At 44.9% G+C, this 20,631-nt stretch overlaps 1 protein-coding gene and 1 long non-coding RNA gene across 2 annotated transcripts in view; one reads left to right on the top strand and one right to left on the bottom strand.

The window, feature by feature from the left end:
- Nucleotides 1-18,287, bottom strand: part of LOC135385962 (uncharacterized) — a 195,763-nt gene extending 177,476 nt beyond the window's left edge. Inside the window, exon 1 of the long non-coding RNA XR_010420542.1 lies at nt 18,125-18,287. This is a non-coding gene — a long non-coding RNA (uncharacterized LOC135385962). The remainder of the gene's footprint in view (nt 1-18,124) is intronic.
- LOC135385961 (venom protease-like) lies at nt 1,530-15,179 on the top strand. Its single transcript, XM_064615616.1, has 6 exons — nt 1,530-1,774; nt 5,214-5,302; nt 6,423-6,520; nt 8,970-9,262; nt 10,848-10,981; nt 13,378-15,179. The coding sequence occupies exons 1-6, from the start codon at nt 1,690-1,692 to the stop codon at nt 13,564-13,566; spliced, it is 888 nt and encodes a 295-aa protein (XP_064471686.1). The 5' UTR covers nt 1,530-1,689; the 3' UTR covers nt 13,567-15,179.
- Nucleotides 18,288-20,631: the final 2,344 nt, after the last annotated feature.

Below are 20,631 nucleotides of genomic sequence, written 5' to 3'. Positions count from 1 at the left end.
TGTACACAACGCGCTGCACGTATGCTTATATTAGTAACAGGCGTTTCTACTATATCAATCCCGGAAACACGATGCTATTGGCAAACAGCCTCATGGCACTCAGTAGATTAGCCTTCAGGTATCAGCGAAAAACCCTCGTCACTGGCGATGTGTTTGTTGTCCCTGTAGTTTCATGCGTGAATAGTCAGCGTAACCAACGTGCCAGCCTTCTCTAACAATAGAAACACATCGCTGTCAATGACAACCTTCGTTGCCTCTGATTTCGAGCTGCCGATCAAAACATACAATGCGTCGGAAAATAGCCGGAGGAGCATCGAGCGATCAATGCCGCGTCCCCGGTTCTCAGCAAGTCCTACGTGACAGTGGCAGGGAAGCGTTTCACTGAATCCATTCCCAGGCGGCAAAACGACCCTGTCACAATGTCACGTGAAACCGTAACGGTATTCGATGTCACGAACCAAGTGTCATCACCTGGGCTTCAAGTCTACCGGCGTCAGCTGGCCTTAATAAATATCCAAAATGACGGTGAAAGCTGTCGACCTTCAATGCTTACGGAAGACGACAATAGTAAAAGTTGGCAAAACGAAAAAGTGGAGTAAAGTGTGGCTGCATACACGTGCAGAACGCGACACGAGACCATGGCAACGGCTGCTTGGTGGGAGTGTAATTAACGAGCGAACCGCCTCCCGGTGTTGCAGCATGTTTCTCTGGGGAGGGTAATCGTTCGTCCTGGGCAGACTTCATACGGAATATTGGTCTTGCAGTGTCTGAAGAAAGCCCAGGAGAAACAACCACACAGCGCAGCCAGTGCTGGGATTCGAACCCGGGTCACCTCACAGTCTCGGCTTGGAAGGCGATTATCTACGCCACTAAGCCGCAGGAGCTTTCGTACAGTAGTTCGGTTCCACTGGTAGCCTTATGCGCACGAAAAGGAAAAAGGGGGGAAAAAAAAGAAAGGGACGTGGGAAGGCATTGCTTATGAGTTCATGTCTTGGACACTGCTTCAGCGCCAGATTTGCAAGCTCCGATGAACACGGAGTATATTTCTATGAAACATGGTTTTGCGTAACGAGTAAACCGAGAACTAGCAATATTTATTTCGTTTTACTCAGTACCGCGTTAATCTTGCAATTCTCATCTTGTCCGGCACGACTAGAGCGGCGCGCCTTCGCTGCAATTATGCAAGACGGACCCCTTCGCACCAAGGACAACGTAGCGCACGAGACGTGAATAAAAACAAAGAAAACGAGTGCCACGGCCGTTTCACGAAGTAATGTCAACACCAGTGTGCAATACACCCTCCGACACTAACCTTCGCGCTGCCAGGAGATTCCGGCGCCCTCCAAACTCCACAATCAGGCGGTGCATGACTAGGTGCGAGAAAGTCCCTTTCCCTTTCGCGCCACCGGCGGAAGAGTGAAAGTGCTACCGGCAAAGGGTGAGGGTGTGCGAGGAGGAACCTCTGATGTTCCACTGCAGCCCCGGGTGAAATAGGTCAATGAAAACCTCTTTCCTCAACCTAGCTTGGCGCCATGTCGCCAACGGAACACTGGGCTAGTAGATCCATGACACATTTGGAGGACCACGAGAGCGTTGTGAGGTGCCCATGCTTAAATACTCCTACCAAGATCGATTCCTGGCCAGAGATCATCAATCGCCCCATCGTGTCACACACCCCCGGAAGAGAGCATGCGGTTTATCCCTTCATCTTCGTGCCTCACTCTCCTTATCGGAGCTTCGGTTCTGGATGGAATCGGCTTCGCGGCGGCGCAAGGTGAGGAGAGCCCTTTGCTTCCGTCTAGTTGGCACATCCTCGGTGATGACTTTTTTTTTTTCTAAACATTTCCCAGTATCTAGAATTCTCTCCCCAAATTTCTACTTCACCGAAACTGTGACATCCAGATGAAGTATTACAAATAGTACACACGTGCATCGATGAATGGCGGGCAATTTCGCGATGAGCGAGAAATACTTTGCCTGTGATGTGACCTATCTGAACAACTCTCACACACGCTGTGGAAATGCAAGGGTGGTTTCGTCTGAACGATTATAGGAATGTTTTGTGCGAAGAATGATTGAGCGAGACATTTCTAAGCGTGCACTCCGGAAAGAGTATTTTGAGCTCATAAGGTGTACAGGAAGAACCCAGCAGCAACTTTAGGCTTAATTGCTGAGCCGTGTTGTTGCATTCAACTTCTTGCACTAGCTCGGCATAGAACAGATGTTGTTCCTAGTGGAGATTTGAGAGGCTTCTACCTTCCCCCAAAATCGCGTTTCTCTTCCCGAGCTTCTAACCACAAGCAATGCGCAGCGTACTTCCTGCCAACCCAACACAAAGGGTGTGTCGTTAATGACGCCAAAAGCTGTAATGAAGGGAGTGAAATGAGCGTTTCTTTTTATAGCTGCATTCAATGTTTTCACACGCGCTCCAAAACAAAACAGCGGGGAGCACCGCCTGCGCGCCATTTGCATGTGCGCTGCAGCGGATGCTGTTCGAGGGTGTGTGTGAGCTGTGCCAAGAGCGCGATTTGTTTCCACGCTAAACTAGGGCAAGCACATTCAAACCGACATCATAACAATACGCACTGGCGCTTCTTCTGTTCCGTCACCGCCATCAAAATTTTCCACGCGCTCTCCTTACTCAATTGCCGAAACGCTACGATGTAGGGAATATTTTCTAAATTTTCCGTAGTACGGCATACTTGTGATCGTTGAGAGCTTTAGCCGTAAGAAAAGTCGCACTTTTGAAACTGTAACATCTACGATCGTTTTGCTGCGATGACGCGGTAATAATGATCGAATCAATTTACAGTTAATGTTATGTTCTTCATGTTACACTCGCATTACCTGGAATAAGAGAAGAAAATCTGACATCATGAAGCACAGTACTTATTTCTATCTTGGATTCCACATTTTAACGACTGTGCGACAGGGAAAACTAGACTAAATGGGTTGCTGCACAAACGGAACGTCTTGAATGCAACACGGTATTTTCTATGTTGTGCATGCTTATCTACCCTGCCTTTCGCAAAAAATCCAGGTCCTAAATATTTGTTAAACTCCCGAGCGGCCACGGCACTGTTGGAACTTGCCTATGCAAGTCATCTTAGGCAAGAACGCTAACATTTTCTTCCATTGTGGTCAGTGGTCGTCTTGAATTCTGCCAACAACTTCGTTGTTAACTTCGGTATGGTGGCGCCCTGAGAGCGAACTTCATATCCTTAGTCTTGGTTCGATCTTCTGCGTGATAGGCGCCTCTGCAATAGGTCACCAGTTCAGCATACATTCATGAACACGTGTGCTCCGTTCTTAGATCCCGGAATGGAGTCCAGGAATGGAAACGATCCCGCGAAACAGCTTTCGAGAGGTCTATGAAATCGGGAATAATGAAGTGCTATCAACAATTCGTGGATTTAAGTCGTGATGATCACCACACGCTACAGTCTGTGGATTACTTTTGCCCAGCTGAAGGTTGTGTAACGTGCGCCGAAATCTCTGCACACTGCACACCGTATTTTACGTCCCTGGAGGAAGACAACGTGTATAAAGCAACTTTTACGCCGCCAACGAATTGGCAACTTTGTATCAAGCAACTGCCATCTGGTGGAATACAAGGCAGAGCTGAAGTACAACAGCCGAACGCAAACCAGGAGTTCGCAATACGGCGCATTGGACCATAATTCTGCCCGAACCGATATGGCCAGTAATCCGCAAATGAGAATTGAAGAGGCAGAAATATCAAATACGCTGTCAGTTAAATGTTTCAAGTGAAGGAGAGTGAGGGAGTGAGAGTGAGTTACATGCAGATGGCTCTTGCCTAATTAGGTTCCTAGACAGTAGCAGCTATTACAGCCTATTCAACTCAGTACTTGTAGGTAGTTCGCCTGCTTGATGACAATTCACACTCAGTATGTGTCAATATTGAACGGTTAGAACGCTGACATTGCCGACCACAACATTCATGTATTGTGTTTTCAGGGATCATTCAACATCTTGACGCGTCAATCTTATATTTCTTATTCAAAGTAACATCATGGGCCTACGGCGCCGCAAACGGAAAAATCGGTCACGTCATGTTAAAAAGTATGACGGAGACACGTCAGGCAAATGATCAATACAAGACATCCAGGAAAGAGTACAGACGTTAGAAGGCAAGGGTTGTATTCCCCGGCGTGTCGCGCTTGAGCGGCGAATACGACTCATTGAGAACAATTCGAAAGACAAAGTATGCCAACCGTGATGGAATATTCCACCACGCTCAGTAATCTTCCGCTGGTATTTTTTTCTCGGGATCATCGAACGGAAAACAAAATGAAGCTTCCCCGTGCACCTTAATTGTGGCAGCTTAATATAACCAGGGGGTTACGGAAGCAGACAGCTGTCTGTCTCCATCGCTCAGGGGCAACAATATTTACTAATGTCTGCCTTGACAGTGCAACCGGCTCTACTATGCGTCGATTCCTACCATGTGTACACGAGAGGAAAGAGAAAAGGGAAGAGTGTTACCTGCGCATTTCCTATAAACAGCCATCTCTATTATTCCGCGCGGCCTTCCCCCATATTAGCGTAAGACCGTCCAAGAGACCACTATGGGCCAGAGTCCTGTAGTGTCCTGGACCATTATAGTGAAAAGCCTATACTATATAGCAAACCATAACGTTTGTCATATCATCTGAGCCTGCCCGCTTTAGTCGTTTGGCACAACCTTTTTGGGATGTCTTCATATACATGCTGGTTGGTTTTTATATTTATGTTCTCACTGTACCTGCAAACACGAAATTTCGACAGTGTCTAGTTTCTAGCACATGGAAAGATAACCACGTGGGTCTACTGACTACTAGAATCGTGAAGAGCAAGTAACTGTTAAATGTTGAATAATGGATGGAGTGTCTCGCGCACAAGTCAAGGCACGCCGTCCGTCTCTGGAACCTAGTTTATTCCTTCCACCCTTTCTTTGCTCCTCAACGTCCCAAAGTGTAGTGTCTGGTGTACAAGGCAAGAGACAGCCCCCCCTCTTGAACCTATTGACATTATTCGTTGTTCACTTTGTCCTTTTCTCCTTCGCCATTGATTCATAATAGATGTATTGTAATTGCGCCCCTAACACTTTTCTGTTGTATTGCTGCATGGTTATTAAGTCCGCCCATGCCTTTTTGTTGTTGCTGCTTCTGTCGTTGAGTAGTACGTAACATTTTCGATGCATGATGTTCCAGCAACGAATCGGCGGTGCGGCACCCGGCTAGTCAGACAGTCAAGAGTGGTTGGTGGCCGAACAGCTTACGACGGAGAATTCCCGTGGCTGGTAGGTATAGAAGAGATCGAAGCACTTTTTTTTCTCACGAACAAGCAGAATTGCTAAACACGGAATAATTTGCATGACCTGTAGAAACGTTCTTCGAGGTAGTTCTGCGTGAGTACACAAGAACGAGGAGTTGCACGTCAAAGTTGTGTGGATGAGGCAATTAAATATAGGACAGACATAACACAAGCCGAGAGAGGCTAGCTGGTATACCGTAATTGGTAGCGTCTCTGACCGGCAATCAGAGGGAGGGTGTGGACTCGAATCCCACAGCTGGCACATTTTCTTCAACTACATGTTAAAGTCTGTTGCAGAAAATGATGTATTTGCATTCGCAATTGCGAACCTAGCGAATTTCTTAAATAAAATCACACACAATTTACACGTGCCGACTGACATTGTCTATAATTCCACTCTCAAATAAACGCACGTCACTTAGCGCTATCGTTTGGGCAGCTCCCTGTCGTACGTTCCTCTCCCCGTGCGCTTCAGAAACATCCACTGACGACTTCATATGATGGATCGAATTTGATTTTATTTGGAGTTTCCTGTGGAGCAAGGACAACGGAATGGATAGAATAATGAAAAGGATTGGACAGTGGGTGCGCCGCTAAAGAATGACGCGTTTGGTGGCATGCACACAAACGTCCTATACTTCATCCGGCCCTCCTCGTCGCGCAATTGTGTCAAACATTTTCGGTTGCAAGGACAGGACATGTCAACAAGAACAGGACATGTGAACGGTGGCGCCACGGCCAGACCGCCTTCCCATATGCCTCTCATATAACAAACCTTCAGTGAATGATTGCATATTAAGCACGTTTACAACCACATGTGTACAGGGGCAAACGTTGTACAAAGATTCCAAACCCAACAAGAACTTGCATTTCAAAGGTGACGAGTAAGTTCCACTAGGAATTTCAGAAGTCGTGAATCCCGCTCTAATGTAACCGTGGGCACGGTTTCCATGTATTAAATTTTGAATACTCAACTTAATCTTACGCATTTACGTGGCGGTGCAGTGGGTACCCCTATAGACTCACTAAATAGGGAGGTATCCCTATTTAGTGACTCTATAGATACCGCAAGTGTGTCCTTATTCTCAAGTTCTCTTACTGTACAGGTGTCCCTACTGTTCGTCCCATCGCTGGGAGAAAGCAAGTGTGGTGGGACCATATTGAACGAACGTTGGATTCTTACCGCAGCCCACTGCTTCTATGGGTAAGTAACTGAGGAAAGGCGCTTTGGAGCCCACTTTTCGAGGGCTCTCTCGAAAAGTGTGTAAACCACGGATGCCGGAGGTTGCGGAAAACAGCAGTGGGTCATATTTTACAGAGTACAAATGGATCTGAAGAAAGTGCATAAAATAATCGCGTACGATATTTGCCTGTCAAGAACCTGCAACTCTCGACAATTAGACATACTGGTCCACCGATTGCTGCAAAGTTTGGCCATTTGTTACTGTCCGTTATGCTTTGCATTAGGAATATTGTACGTACAACATTTCTCCCAAGTTACCGTCGGAATCACTGACAGCGAAACCTACAGACCAAGAGCGGTCTATAGCCAAAAGAAGTAATACGTGTCCGCCCCGTACCGTTTCAAGCAATCAAATTGATGTATCTAACTGTCTAGCGTATAAGTCACTATATAGTATGCACAGGGCGTTTTCTTTTTAATCATTTGCCGAATGTTTAGATAATAGCTAAGAGAGCAGTATAGATGTCGTTTTTGCAGCTGAGTTTTACGGTCAGGCGGACATCCTCTACAAGGGAGTACGCAACTACAAGATGACTAATTACGTAAAATTCATTGCGGGTATATATTTAGTAGAACAAAGGAAAAAATGGGAGGTAAGGTAAAGGAGGAATGGAATGAAATGGCGGAATGGGAGGTGGGAAAATCATTTATGAACTCTGATTAGGGAATTTCGGCAAAAGCGAGAAAACAGAATAGGAGACATTCCTCGTCGAAAGCGATTATATGAAAGCAGTTTTTCAAAAAAAATCCAGAGATGAGAGCTCGCAGTGAAATATCCATCGCTTAATTTCGCTACGCGAATGAGCAGATACTGAAAAAGTGCGCCACATGAGACCCTCACCTTCGCCGACGGAAGCACATCTGAGCCGGAAGCGGTAAGGTAATTAAAATTACCATATGGAAAGCGGTTGGTCTGTCCAGTAGATCAGTACCTAGTCCAATCATCTCCGTCCCTCCAAAGCACGTGGCCCTCTGACATGAAATGAGCGCTGCGCTCTCTGCAGTGCCGGTCACCGCGGTCTCGGTTTCGGTTTCGACTCCGGCTTATTTGCTCATCAAAATTCGGGTACGGATATTCTGACGCACGCGCGCGTCTCAGGGTTTTTTGAACATGAAATTGCTTTCAAGGAGGATTGCCTCCCTTACTGCTGTCTCGCTTTTACCCGAAGTCCCTTAATTAAAGAGTTAAGTTAATTTTAGGTAATTAGTCATCTTGCAGTTACACACTGTCTTCAAGAGGATGTCCGCCTGGCGGTATAGCTCAACTACAAAGACGCTATTCCCATAGTTTATTTAAAAAACTATCTAAATATAAAAAAACGCAATGTATAATACTCCCAACATGGCGTAGAAAGATAGAAAATTGAGCGAACCGGTAAGGATATGCTACAGTGTGTATTGGCATTGGCCATTCACGGCACCCCCTGGTAACGGCATTCCATGCAAATTGAGGCTCAGCTTTGTTGTGTATACAGGGAACAATCAAAACAGATTTCACTTGAATCAAGATCTCACAAAGTACACTAATAGACGCACGCCTGGGAACTACGGCTCCTGCTTCACTGTTTACACTACAACGGCACACGAAACGGCAGGGAAGTAATTCTCCCTCCACCACCCTTTGATGCGCTCTTACAAACCAGCAACCAATAGGTATTCTGATATCAAATTCATTGGCTGACTTATCGGGAAACTCTGGTATCTGTATTGACTTAGTCGTGCTGTAGGAACGGGGCTCGGAATCCACGCGTCTTCTTTCTCAAACCAGTCAGCAGGGTTGCCTACTGTACACACTTCGATAAATCACACCATAGACATGCTTTTTTCCTCCATCAGGTAAGAAAAGATACGTAGCGCTTTCTGCCTTCATTCAATAGTCAGTTTAGTGTATGGTACACTACCGCCTTTGCGTACGTAAGTGATAGCTTGGTAGATCTGCGCACTGCGCGAAGCTCTCTATGTTTTGCGCGTGCCCAGAACCGCCAACGCTATTTCTTCCGCATTCAAAGTCGATAGCGTACGATGCACTAAAGCTCACTAATACGTGGGTCGTTCCAACTAAGGAAAAACTATGGTGGCAGCCAAGGCCGTTAAATGCCCGAATTATGGTTCCGAATGACTTGGTATTACGGGGGTACCCATCGAATCTCTGAGGAATGACCAGCAGATATGGGAAGTACAATATAATAAGTCTACTTTCCGCACAGACACTATCGCATTCGAAAGACACTGTCATCGTAGTCATGGTATGAGCGGTGCTGGGTACCATATATACGCGTACAGCCACAACAGTGATCCAAGGGGGCCAGGTGAACAGTTGGCAAGAGGGTGGAAGACATAGTCATTGTCCATTTGCACGGTGTTCTAATGTTTTTCGTTTCATTGACGCTCATCAGTGTAATAATTCCAGGTACACTAAATCAGAGTTCGTCGTTCGTGTCGGTGATTACAACCTGCGCCGGAAGGAAGGAAGGACTCCTGCGGTGACAATTCCCATTGACAGACTCGTCATTCATCCCCAGTACAGACAAAGCAAGAAGTACGACTATGACATGGCTCTGGTGCGTCTGAGTCGTGACATTCGCTACACGCCTTACGCTCAGCCAGCATGTCTGCCCGGGTCTTCGCTCGAACACACCGACGGAATCAACGTCACCATTGTCGGCTGGGGACAGCTATCCGAAACTTCAGGGAAGACCCCACGTACGTACATAGAGCTGCATGATATTTCACATATGAGGACGACGATACAAAAGAGCAGAAATGACTCCTGCGCAAAATGTTTCTCACAAAAAGTTATCGGTAACGACCTTTGCCGAAAACGTTAGCAGAATGATTTTACAGTACTTCTATTAACTGTGTTCCTTATTCCGTCCCCGAAGACACTATAAGCCCGTCCATACAAGTTTTGCTTCACGTGTGGTTGCTAAAGTATCCACCATTGCCCTGTAACCGACACTGCTTCTGAAGAGATTAATACTCCTGTTACACGAGAAACTGGATGTCATTATTTAGTGCTGCGTAGAGCTACAAAGCGTGAACAAAATTCACAAGTAACTGATGGCAATGACGATCCGTAAAGTATTGTATTATACTTAACCTTATATTATAAGAAATCTGCATCATACTATAGCTTATGCGTCCTTTTATTATTCATTTTTGTCGTTGGACGTGCGCCTAGAGTGGTGAACCGTTCCGGAAAATCAAGTATGACGAAATTCATGTCAACTTTTCATGTCGAAAATAAAACAAACAAGACAAAATAACGCAGATCGACAGATACTTATAATTAGTTTTTTTCTTCTTAATATTATTATTACTATATGACGTTGCTGTTTTCTACTGCGTCTCTGCAATCGACAGCATGTACTACCAGAGAAACAGCGAATGGGCTCCCCAAACTCATTCGGTAAGCGAATGCCATTTTTTTATGTAATGTCAATATACAGTATGCTCCCATGAGGTAGCGTACAAGTGACATTCAGCATAGATGTCATTCGCCGGAAATGACATTCAATGCCTCGTGTTACAGGGATATAAATCTCTATCAAACAGCCATGAGACTACACGAAAACACTTTGTGAACTATATACATATATGCGACATGTAGAAGGGCTGAGCCAGCAATGCTCAGACCATCCGCGCAGGTAGCATTCATTGGCCGACACAAAGACGTGTTGTTCCATGCACACAATATAATATCTTCTTCCCTCATGCAGGGTCTTCAGTAAGAAGTATTGTTTCATCAGTCTTAAATATGTGCTGCCGATGATATAAAAATTCACAACCTGATGTGTGACGCTCATAAATGCTTTTTGCCACGCACTATGGTAGTTTCGATTTGTGCTTTAACATTAGTTTGTTAATTGAACTTGAAAATTAGCCAAGCAAAGGTAGCATTTTTTCTTCATTAATTCGAGAGTGTGTGACCATAACACAGTATTCCAACCGGAGCCACAGTGGTTTTCATAAGATTAAAACCTCCATGCTATTTTCGATTCAATTCAATCAAAATCGTAATATTTCTGCAAAAAATTGAACACACGAAGGCCCGTCGCTCGTCGAAGCACCGGTCGCTGGTATTTGTGTTTGTATTCAACTCAAATGCTCACCCTCCATCCAGTACAAGAAAGCAAACCACGCGACAGCTACACATTTCTTCCATACCAACATGGACTAAATAGAGTGTAATTGTTCACAGCTATTTTTAGATTTTCTATAGCTATCGTTCACGCTGTAACCTAGAAGAAATGACAGCTCACATAAATCTGACTTTCACCACATGCAGATGTGCCACACAAGGCATCCGTCACAGTATTCAAGAACGAGCAGTGCAACCTTTGGCTCGCACAGCACTCCATGAGACTGCTTAACAACCATATGTGTGCAGGAGTTCCCGATGGAGGAAAGGACGCGTGTCAGGTGAGACTGCGCCGAGTGCGAAGCAGGACATTGTGCAGGAGGGTCATAGACTCGTGCGCACATTGCCTTGTTCGATGTTTATTTTATTTTTTTCATTTCTTTTACACCATTAAGCAGCCAGTTTGTCAGTGTAACGGAGTTCGCTTCAGCAGGTAGTTCTCCGAACACTTTGACAGTGTACTATATTAGGGGTAAGGAGGCAACCCTATCATCAGAGCAGTCACTTTTTTTTTTTGCAGCACGTACACCGTCTACATGAATCTACAGGGTGTTCAAAATTAAGCTTTCACGAGCGCTACGCAAACACAGCGATGACAGGAAACCGTTTTTTTTAAACTAACCGGTTTTAAACTTTACGCTACTTGTGTAAGAAACTGGTGCTGCTAATTATGTAGCACCTGTTTCTTACTCAAGGAACAGAAAAGGTAGCACCAGTTTTCTGTTGTTCGCTAATTTATAAAGTGCTAGTGAAAGCTCAATTTTGAACACCCTGTATATCTCACAAACACACAATTTTCCAAGCAAAGTGCGCAAATGTCCCGAGCATTTCGAGGGGCACGTGACACACAGCACCTGACGCCTAACTGTCTGGCACTTCTGCTCCAACAACCGATTCGTAGCTGCATCTTGATATTTGATGGTTCTTACGAATGCCACAGGTCCATTATCCCCAAATGTGGTCCTGTGCAGAAACAGAGGTACAAAGTATACAACGTTTCAACCGTGACATGTAGGAAAACTTCTTGCCTGTATCTCTCTTAGTGATATACTTGCTGTTTTTCGCAAGGTGCAGAAATTTTCGTACAGTCGTTTACGCACACAAAAGATATTTATCGCTCTTGCGCTTACTTCTCAGTTCTGTTCACTATTAGAAATCACAACGTGAGGTACACATTTGGGCATTGTACAAAAACGAGCTTTCGAACACACGGAACAGCAGAACTGGGCAGTACCGAACAGGCGTCCCAGAACAGGCGTCCCAGTCCTTCGTGGGGTTGGCCTCATTCATGAGGAGAGAACTTCAGATAAACACGTCGTTAATTATTTCCTGCAAACGAATAAGATGTTCCGCAGAACTGTCTTGTTGCTATCTGTGGCACGTTATTCGTAGATAATTTCTTAACTAGTTATAACAAGTTACCTAACAAGTTCTTTTTTTTACATAATATAAGATTTGAGTGAGTCCAGTCTAGAAGGTGGTCGAAAAACCAGTATTTTATTTTGAGCACTCCACAGCCGTTTATAGACCTTAGCGCAGGGTCTTCTGCGCACGGCTCAGCAAAGCAATTGAAAGTTCTGTTAGGAGTCCCCTAGCTCGCCATTGCCATGCTGCTGTACCTGCCACCGATACGCGAGGGAAAGACACACCCTCAGGCGTCAAGTAGAAGTCATCTGCATCAGGCCCTTCAGTATACAACACAAAGTTCTTCGACCCTTGCGAGATACCGAAAATCGCTGGGCTCATCGATCACTTACGAGTTTTCTAATACACACAGGCCTACTGGACGAACTTTGCCCTCCTATATTCACGTGCGTGCCATGCTAAAACACCAAATTATATCAATCGCATGCTGCATGTCGAGTAGAGTGCACATATTATGCAACTACACGCTGTGTTGCGGCTGCGTTTAGTCATAAGCGTTTCATTTTCTTTTTTTCCTAATGTGCATTTGTACCTTCAGCTGAAGGGACAAAGAGCGCCATTAACCCACCACCAATCGCTCTAATGTTCGCAGACAAAAAGGTCAGCCGAAAGAGCAAAACGGGCAGAAAAACCTGTTAGCTAGCTTACTAGGCTTGATCGCAAAATACACGTATATCGTCCTGCAGGTTCCCCTACAGGCCTGTGGTACTGCTTGGGACAAAAGTTTACGGAACATCGGGGTGTCGCATTTCTCCACTGGAGCGACAGCCTAGCAGCAAACAGGAATGGGCACAATACTGAAAGATGGAGTCCATAGCCGGCCACCCGTTTCTGATTTATTCCCTCCCTGATAGCTAGCAGGGTCTCCTTCGATGATTATATACGCCAGTGCAGTGTTCCTTAAACTTTTGTCCCAAGCTCTACCAGCAGGTTTCCATTGGTGCTCTGCAGAGACCTGCATACTCGGTGTGTGCAGCCTGCAGAGCGCCGCATTACAGCTTCTGTGGGACGTACAAGTACATGTGTGGGACTATCACATTCCTACACGAACCTTCAGGAACTCCCTGTGGGAGCGTTCTGGGTACCTTGACGGAGTAGGGTATCGAAGCCCCCCGTGATACCATTATTAGTTACTTAATTATCACTGCTGTTTGCACGAATTAGCAACACGGCGTAGCTGGAGTTGCCCACATTGTTAGTGTTATACCAGTCAGCAGTACAGTAAACCAAGCTCTTCCATTTGTCTTTACAGGGTGACTCTGGAGGACCCCTGTTCGCTGTCCAGAGTCGGCGATACTACGTTGTCGGCGTCGTATCAGCGGGATACGGTTGTGCACGGCCACGGACTCCAGGAATCTACAACAGGGTGACCTCTTTCATGCCCTGGATCTTACGTCACATCTCCGAGGATGACAACGAAGACAACATTGCCAGATTCTGATCAACAAAAAAAGACAAAAGTCGTCGGTCGGGTAAACGAAGCATAACCAAAAACAGACGGACCGTGGGAGGTATTTCGACCGCTGCTGACTTAGGCTACGTCGTTACTTCTTGTAATCAACGCCCGGTTGTTTGCGTCTTTGTTCGTTTTCCCAAATGCGATGAAGCTTAAGTTATTACTTGTTCATGTAGTGTAGGTTTTCCAATGCCCCATCCTGCAATTTTTTTTTTCTGTAAATATTTTAGGCGGCCTTTGCTTTAGGCGTTGGGTCTAGTCTAGTCCGCACAAATATGTCAAGGCAGTGCTAATATTTTCCTGTCATGTCAATATAAGAAAACTGCTCTCGCCGCAGGTTGGAAATCAGATTCATTAATTCCCAGTGTATTATGATGAGTTCGTGGTATCGCCAGAAAAATGGTTTCTTGATGTCGAACACCATCGTGGCTAAGCACGTGATATGCTATACAAAGGCATGCATAATCGTTGACGTGATTGTAGTGGCACATTACATGTTCAAAGTTCCTAGACTTGCATAAGTCACCGAGCTCGTGCTTGAAAACGAACTCTACGCAGCGTTGTGCGTTTCCAGCTGCAAAACTGCGAGTTAGGGCATCCATCTATTAGCCTTACACATACTTGCCCCTGTTCTCCTTAATCTCTAGTCGGCTTTTTCTCTTTCGCATGCACGTTAGGAAGGTGAAGTGCTGTCACTTTCTCATACAGTGACAAGACGGTTGCCTGCATATGATCCCCCACCCCCAATAAGTTGCAGCTGCACGGTTCACTGCTCGACATCCCGTACTTTCGAGGCAATTCAAACCAAATAATGTTTCTGGCATGATAAGTAGAACAAAGCCCGTAAAATTACTGGTGATTTTTTTTTATTTTTCTTGCAAAGCAACCTGTATCCCGGTGCGTGGCGGTGTTTTGGTGCTTTATGGCACAAGAGCGACAAAGGCCAAATAGTGCGAAGACACATGATCTATTCTTCGTGCTGTGTTTGCATGTTCTGTGCTGGTTTGAGACAAGTAGGGTCTTATGTGTGATTGATTTAAAAAAGCGATGACTGTTTCTGTGAGGTACGTTACATATACTACAGTTGGTAAGAAAGAAGACATAAGTGAGTTGTTAAATTTGAAGTAAGGCACGGAAAGGTATGTGGGATATACCCACAGCAATATCCCTAGTGCGTGGAATTATCGACATGTTTGCTTGACCGTTGCTGTAGTTCCTCTTGACATGTTGTCTGGTACATCTACAAATCTGATGTTTTTTGGCACAACAACAGCGTAGGTACAAATTTAAACTGTGGAACGTTTTCGTTGTTAGCAAATCATTTCGTCGTTAGCAAAATCATTTATACGTTTTATTCTTTTTGTGCAGTCGCACAGTTCGTACTGAAGCTTGGGACGGTGCCAAAGGCAATGTGCAGTCATCTTAGACACTGGCTATTTACTATTTACATTACGACTCGCTGTGTAGATAATGTAAATACCCACCAAGTCGGCTATGTAATATTTATTTACTTTTAAGGTATTTATGCTTGTATGTAGTGTACATACTTTCCTCTTATATTTCTTAAAGCGTAATGTATTTACAAACATGCCCCTGAAGATTCGTACACATGCACGTGATGATTTTTACGCATCAATTTAAAAAGTTGTTTGATTAATAAAAATCATTATTTATAACCACATGTGTAATGCTGTACTTCGGGAATGGTCATGTTTTCCTCCCTCCCAATATGTTCGTGGCCTTGCAAGGATGCAATTACAATCAAAACGTTCTAACGTTGCACAGTCTGGTCATTTTATATTTCGCTGTGTCTGTGAAACACATACCGCGCATGTTGGATTCTTTATCAGCAACAAAGCTGAAGCCGACGTGATGAATTTATGAGGAAACTTTGTGCTAGAAGTTTGACTTTAGAGGGAGGAGCATTACGGATAGTTAACGCACGCCGAATAGCAAGCACAAGAACCCATTAAGAAACCTATGCTTCAGTGAGAAACGGGCACACTAGAACAAGCACGAGCATAGGTTGTACTTTTCTAGAAAGTCATTAAATATCACATCGTGCTTGCTCATGGCCCATCAACACACGTTAAGAGATGACCGTTAGGACGAGAGCCGCTCTTAGCCTGAGGCTCTTTCCTTCTAGGGACTGTAAGGTGGATGGTGCATGAATCTATAGAAACTGTGTGTTAACGGAAGTGCCCCAGGCCGAGAGCCGCCGATATTTCGAACAGAGATCGTTCTTCTCGGAGTGTGGGCTTTTCCGAAAGCTTGTAACTAGGACGCTTCAGATACGCAATAGCTCTCTGTACATTGAACATTTTTTAGCAATCAATTTTCAAAGATTTCTGCGCCAAGATAAATTTGCGGACTCCAAGACGCGGCAACCCTGATGCCACTCGCACGCCATCTACTGTGAATGCAAACAACCAGGCTGGCTAGATGGTAGGTTGTGGCCAGATGAAAAGTGGGCTTCGTCGTCGAAGGTGCGTGGTTGGTGCATCCCAGAATGCTAACATCTTTCTTTATTTAGTGTTAGCGCCGCGAAGCAACTGTGGCTATGAGCGGAGTACAGAAGTGGACAGATGGAGAGAGGGCAGCAGGAATGAGTGGGGGGGGAGGGTTAGTATGCGTCCTGGGACGACTTCAGGGGGACCTGTGCAACACTCTGTGGGACACTCGTCTGGAAAGCCTTCGGAAAACCCAGGGAACACCTCACACAGCACATCCGGTGGTAGGATTCGAACCCACCACCTCCTTCAGCACAACCTCGGCTACTACCAACTAGCGGAACGCCTTAACGTCCGTAGAAATCCCCTGGATGCGAGGTTTTGTACACAGCAGCGATACCACAGCGACTTTCACAGCTTTCTTCCTGATCACTCGACTCACACCGGGACCGTGGGTAATGGCAGTGGAGCAGACGACACGGAGAGAGAGAGAGAAAGGCCAACAGATGGCGCACATCGCGCAGATATTCTTAGATGTTACAACAGTCTGGACCGAACTGCTCAAGACGTGCTGTTTTTCTTCAAAAGAGGTCTAATAGCAATTAGTAACCTGTCTGAAATGTGTTACGTTTTACTTCAATATCACGTGATACCTGTCCGCCAATCCGGGGAGGCCTCCAGTGTTTCCCTCTGCTGACGTCTGTGGACTCAGCGATCGTGAAATTAACAGTCTTTGAAACTCGTTAGTATGAAAAAATGAAGGATTAAGACGTGGTGGCCTGTGTGTGCCATCGCAAAGCCAAGTTCTACCTGGTGGTACACAAAAACATGGTGGTTGCATTTCGCTTTACAGTCTCTAACATTTCCACACCGGTTCCCTGGACCTTCTACCTTTCCACATCAACATTATAGCCCAGCACTCGATGTGGACATCACAGCACATCAACATCGTAGCATATCACTCGGCATCAACCACCAACCCGTGCACATCAAACACATTTGACTTCAATATTATAATCCAACATTACAATCAATCATTCGTCTTCAACTTCAGAATTAACTCATCGTACCCCATCATTCAGCATACACTTCAAAATCATATCGCAACATTTTGTATGATGTGATGGTGAATGATATCCATGAAGGCCATCATGAGTGCAGTTGGCGACCTGCGCGAACTAGGTGAATACGAGGTAGTAAAAGTAAATAGTGAGTTTTAGTGTACGGTTGATAAAGTTATCGTGCCTATCGGAACCAATCGCAGTTATGCGTGACTCAGAATCTTATCCACTGGTTGGTTCCGGTTGATACGGTTCGACGCAAGCCACGTTATCAACGGTCAACTAAAATTCTGTAATATCTCCGAAAAAGGCGCCACGATCAATGCACGCTATTTTCCTAATTTCCTCGAGCGGCGGAGTTGCGGGAAACAGACGCGTGTCTCTAACTAGTACACAAACTCACACAAGGAAATCAATGTCAAAACACATTTACTATAAGCTCTGCGTAGCCTCGACCTGGATAGCTTTGCATAGAGGAAAAGGAAATGTGGAATGCAGGCCTTTCTGGACATGAATAGAACGACTAACGGGTCCTTGAGCTCAATGCATGCATTGCAAATAATCGGGACAGAGGAGCATTTCAAACTCCAGCTACGATCGTATTGCAGCTAATCAAACTTTCGATCACTTTGTCTGTTCGCCCTTCATTGATCATGGCTCGCATCGGTGCAGATAATAGGAATGTCTTACTTTACAATACACTGAACAAATCCACTAAGCGTTTCCGCAGTGATGCGCAAAGTTAATGCTGCATCACTATTTCACGAGCGGAATTTGATTAAAAACGAATTAATTAATTGGGCGACGAAGCAAAATAACGCCAAAAAGAATCGTAGTGTAATTAGAATAAAATCTTTGGAATGGACATTTGTCTTCTTTGAAATTTGAAATTGCAAAACAGAACATTTTGTTGGTCACTTCAAATATGAGAGAATGTTCGTCCATAACTTTCAGGCACGTTCAATGTCTCTTTGTTTGTAAGGAAGAAAAAAAAAAACGAGGAGAAACGTTCAACGTTGAAGTTACGCTCACCATTCAGTTTAGTACATACACCTCACATACAACGCATTCCTTTGACCGTGCCGTCACCTGTACCGCAATTGCGATATGTGTTCGTCCACTCATTTTGCACAAATCCAAACTTGCACCATGTCGCTACACCATCCATGCTCCGTTCAAAACAACCCCAACATACTCTCGCAACAGTACACAAATGGCAAGTTTTCACACCCAGTGGTTTTCCAGGTTGTTCTAGTAATTAGATAAGCAACCGTACGAAATCGATAAGGAGAGGGAGCGAGTAGGGAACCTAGCTTCTTGTCACCGAAGAGACAGCCAACGCGCAATTTTTGTCACTCGATGTCAGCGTTGTTTTCTTTATCAGTACACATACCGGTGTCTGGCACGTTGTCTCGGAATTTCGGCCGCGAAAGGACCTTCCAAGGTTTTAAACTGAAGTATAGACGAAAAATTGAGGACACATAAAAGCAGAGATATTAATGGTGCAGGTTCTTTGCTAGCTTATATTAATACATTATGGTGTTGCCAAAATTTCGAAATTTCCAAAAGCCACATTTCTGTAAAGTTACAACTTGCATGTATCGTATTAGGCGACCGGCTCCAGACTTCCCTTGAAACTTTTCTTCTCTCCGCTTTCTCTTCTTCTTTGTTTTGTTTGTTTTGTTAGTTGGTATCGGACACAGGCTAAGGCGGTAGCTGATACGAGGATAAGCGTTACAGCTACCGTAAACCAGTCCCAAGCAGCACAATGTACCGAAAGTTGAGTGCAATAGGGGTGGACGGTATGTGTCTTACCAATGTTCTTTAATTTCACGAGTCTGTTCAAGGCCTTTCACTTACCCGCCCACCCCTATTGCACTCGACTTTCAGTACATTGTGCTGCTTGGGGTTAGATCTGAAAGAAAATTGCCCATCTTTTCATGCCCTTGACCTGATATGATAACCTCATTATTAGGTATAAACAGTTCCAAATATTAACAATCTGAACTATTCGCAAACGTTAACTACTCGGCTACGTCAGTGAATACCTACACTAAAGTAGAGGTATTACAAGGAACGTTGCCCACGCATTTATCGACATTCTTTGGCACACACAAACACAATTACTGCGATGTAGCAATGTCACAGCCAACTTGTAAAATAAAAGCGGTTTTCATTTTCACGCTGTAGCTCTGACACTGCCTCACTTATTATTTTGAAGGTGACTTACCAGCGTTGATTTCAACAGGCACAACAACAGGTTCACACTGATATTATCACTTCGTGTGGAAACGATACCTTCGCAATACCGAAGATGTGTCCGGAAACTGAATACAGGCCTCAATAGTTTATTATCTGCAGTGTAGACCAGACACGGAAAGTACGGACAATTGATATAAGTCAGAAATATAGCAATGCTCCCGCACATTATTGTGAACTGAACCCATGTGATAACAATGCGATAAATGCCGTTTGGGAAATGGAACGTTGAACAACACGATATTTCTAACGGCAGTGAAGGACAGGCTGGAACGTTGTGTGTACTGTATCATATAATGCCGTCACAAATTGCTACACTTCCCTCAGGAAAACAGCATCGCTCTTGCGTGCAATAGCACTGATAATGTTGGCTATATGTAATGTCCATCTGCATGCAAGATTTCGCAATGCGTACAGAACGCTTACAGTCTCACGGAAGGGACTGTGTAAGGAAGATGAAAAATGGATTGACTAGTTTGACACTTCATTAGGGGAACGAAACCTATGGCACTCCGTACCACATACAGTCGATTGAAAACGTTTCTATGCCTTACACAACGGAACAAAAATCAGGGTGATTAACAACAATTGTACGAACGTGATCTGTGCATTACCGCATGTATCAAAATTGTTTACTGAGAAGCAACGAAGACAAGAAAGCAAGGAAAAACCCCGTGTGGAATAGAGGTGCTCGTACGTTAAAGGGACACTAAATGGCTGTTTTTCGGTCATGCTCATGCGTTTGTAGGCTCTACGAACAGCCAGGGTCTGATATATTGCGCTCTCAGTGTTAGTCAGAATAATTAGTTTGATATTATACTAATTAATCGAATTATTACTTGCAGCAACACGTGGCGGCAGACCAACAGGCACTATTTTGTGGCGCTGAGCAACCTTCAACGCTGCGTGAAGAGGATTTCGCCGTCAAAACGACGAAAGACGCGTCGCAGTGATTTAATGAATTGGTGCAAATCCAGCGCGTCTTACTCTTCCCCGAACACTTTAACGCGATGGTTGGGCACGCTAGGGTACGGGCGATGTACCCGGCATGTTCCGAGCATCTTGAGAAGGAGAGAAGGAGAAAGCCTGATTTGAGTTTCCATCGCGTTTTGATCGCGAACCATACAACGAATGAGCACCGCTCCTGTTTCAATCAATAGTTTTAGTACATTTTACGCTATCGCCTTTGCGTATACGTAAAGGATAGCGTTGGTAGTTCTGCGCACGCCCATAACACATACAGAGCTTCGTGCAGTGCGCAGAACCACCAACGCTCTCCT

This window comes from Ornithodoros turicata, chromosome 2 (genome assembly GCF_037126465.1).
Source record: "Ornithodoros turicata isolate Travis chromosome 2, ASM3712646v1, whole genome shotgun sequence".
Lineage (NCBI taxonomy): Eukaryota > Metazoa > Arthropoda > Arachnida > Ixodida > Argasidae > Ornithodoros > Ornithodoros turicata.
The sequence above is the reverse complement of the archived record's forward strand: the minus strand, read 5'-3'. Positions and strand labels throughout refer to the sequence as shown.

Excerpts from the sequence above, each read along its gene's own strand:
- LOC135385961 (XM_064615616.1), top strand. The coding sequence starts at position 1,690 with ATGCGGTTTATCCCTTCATCTTCGTGCCTCACTCTCCTTATCGGAGCT. Across the intron at positions 5,303-6,422 it reads ACGGAGAATTCCCGTGGCTG|GTGTCCCTACTGTTCGTCCC; the intron begins GTAGGTATAGAA and ends CTTACTGTACAG. Across the intron at positions 9,263-10,847 it reads AACTTCAGGGAAGACCCCAC|ATGTGCCACACAAGGCATCC; the intron begins GTACGTACATAG and ends CACCACATGCAG.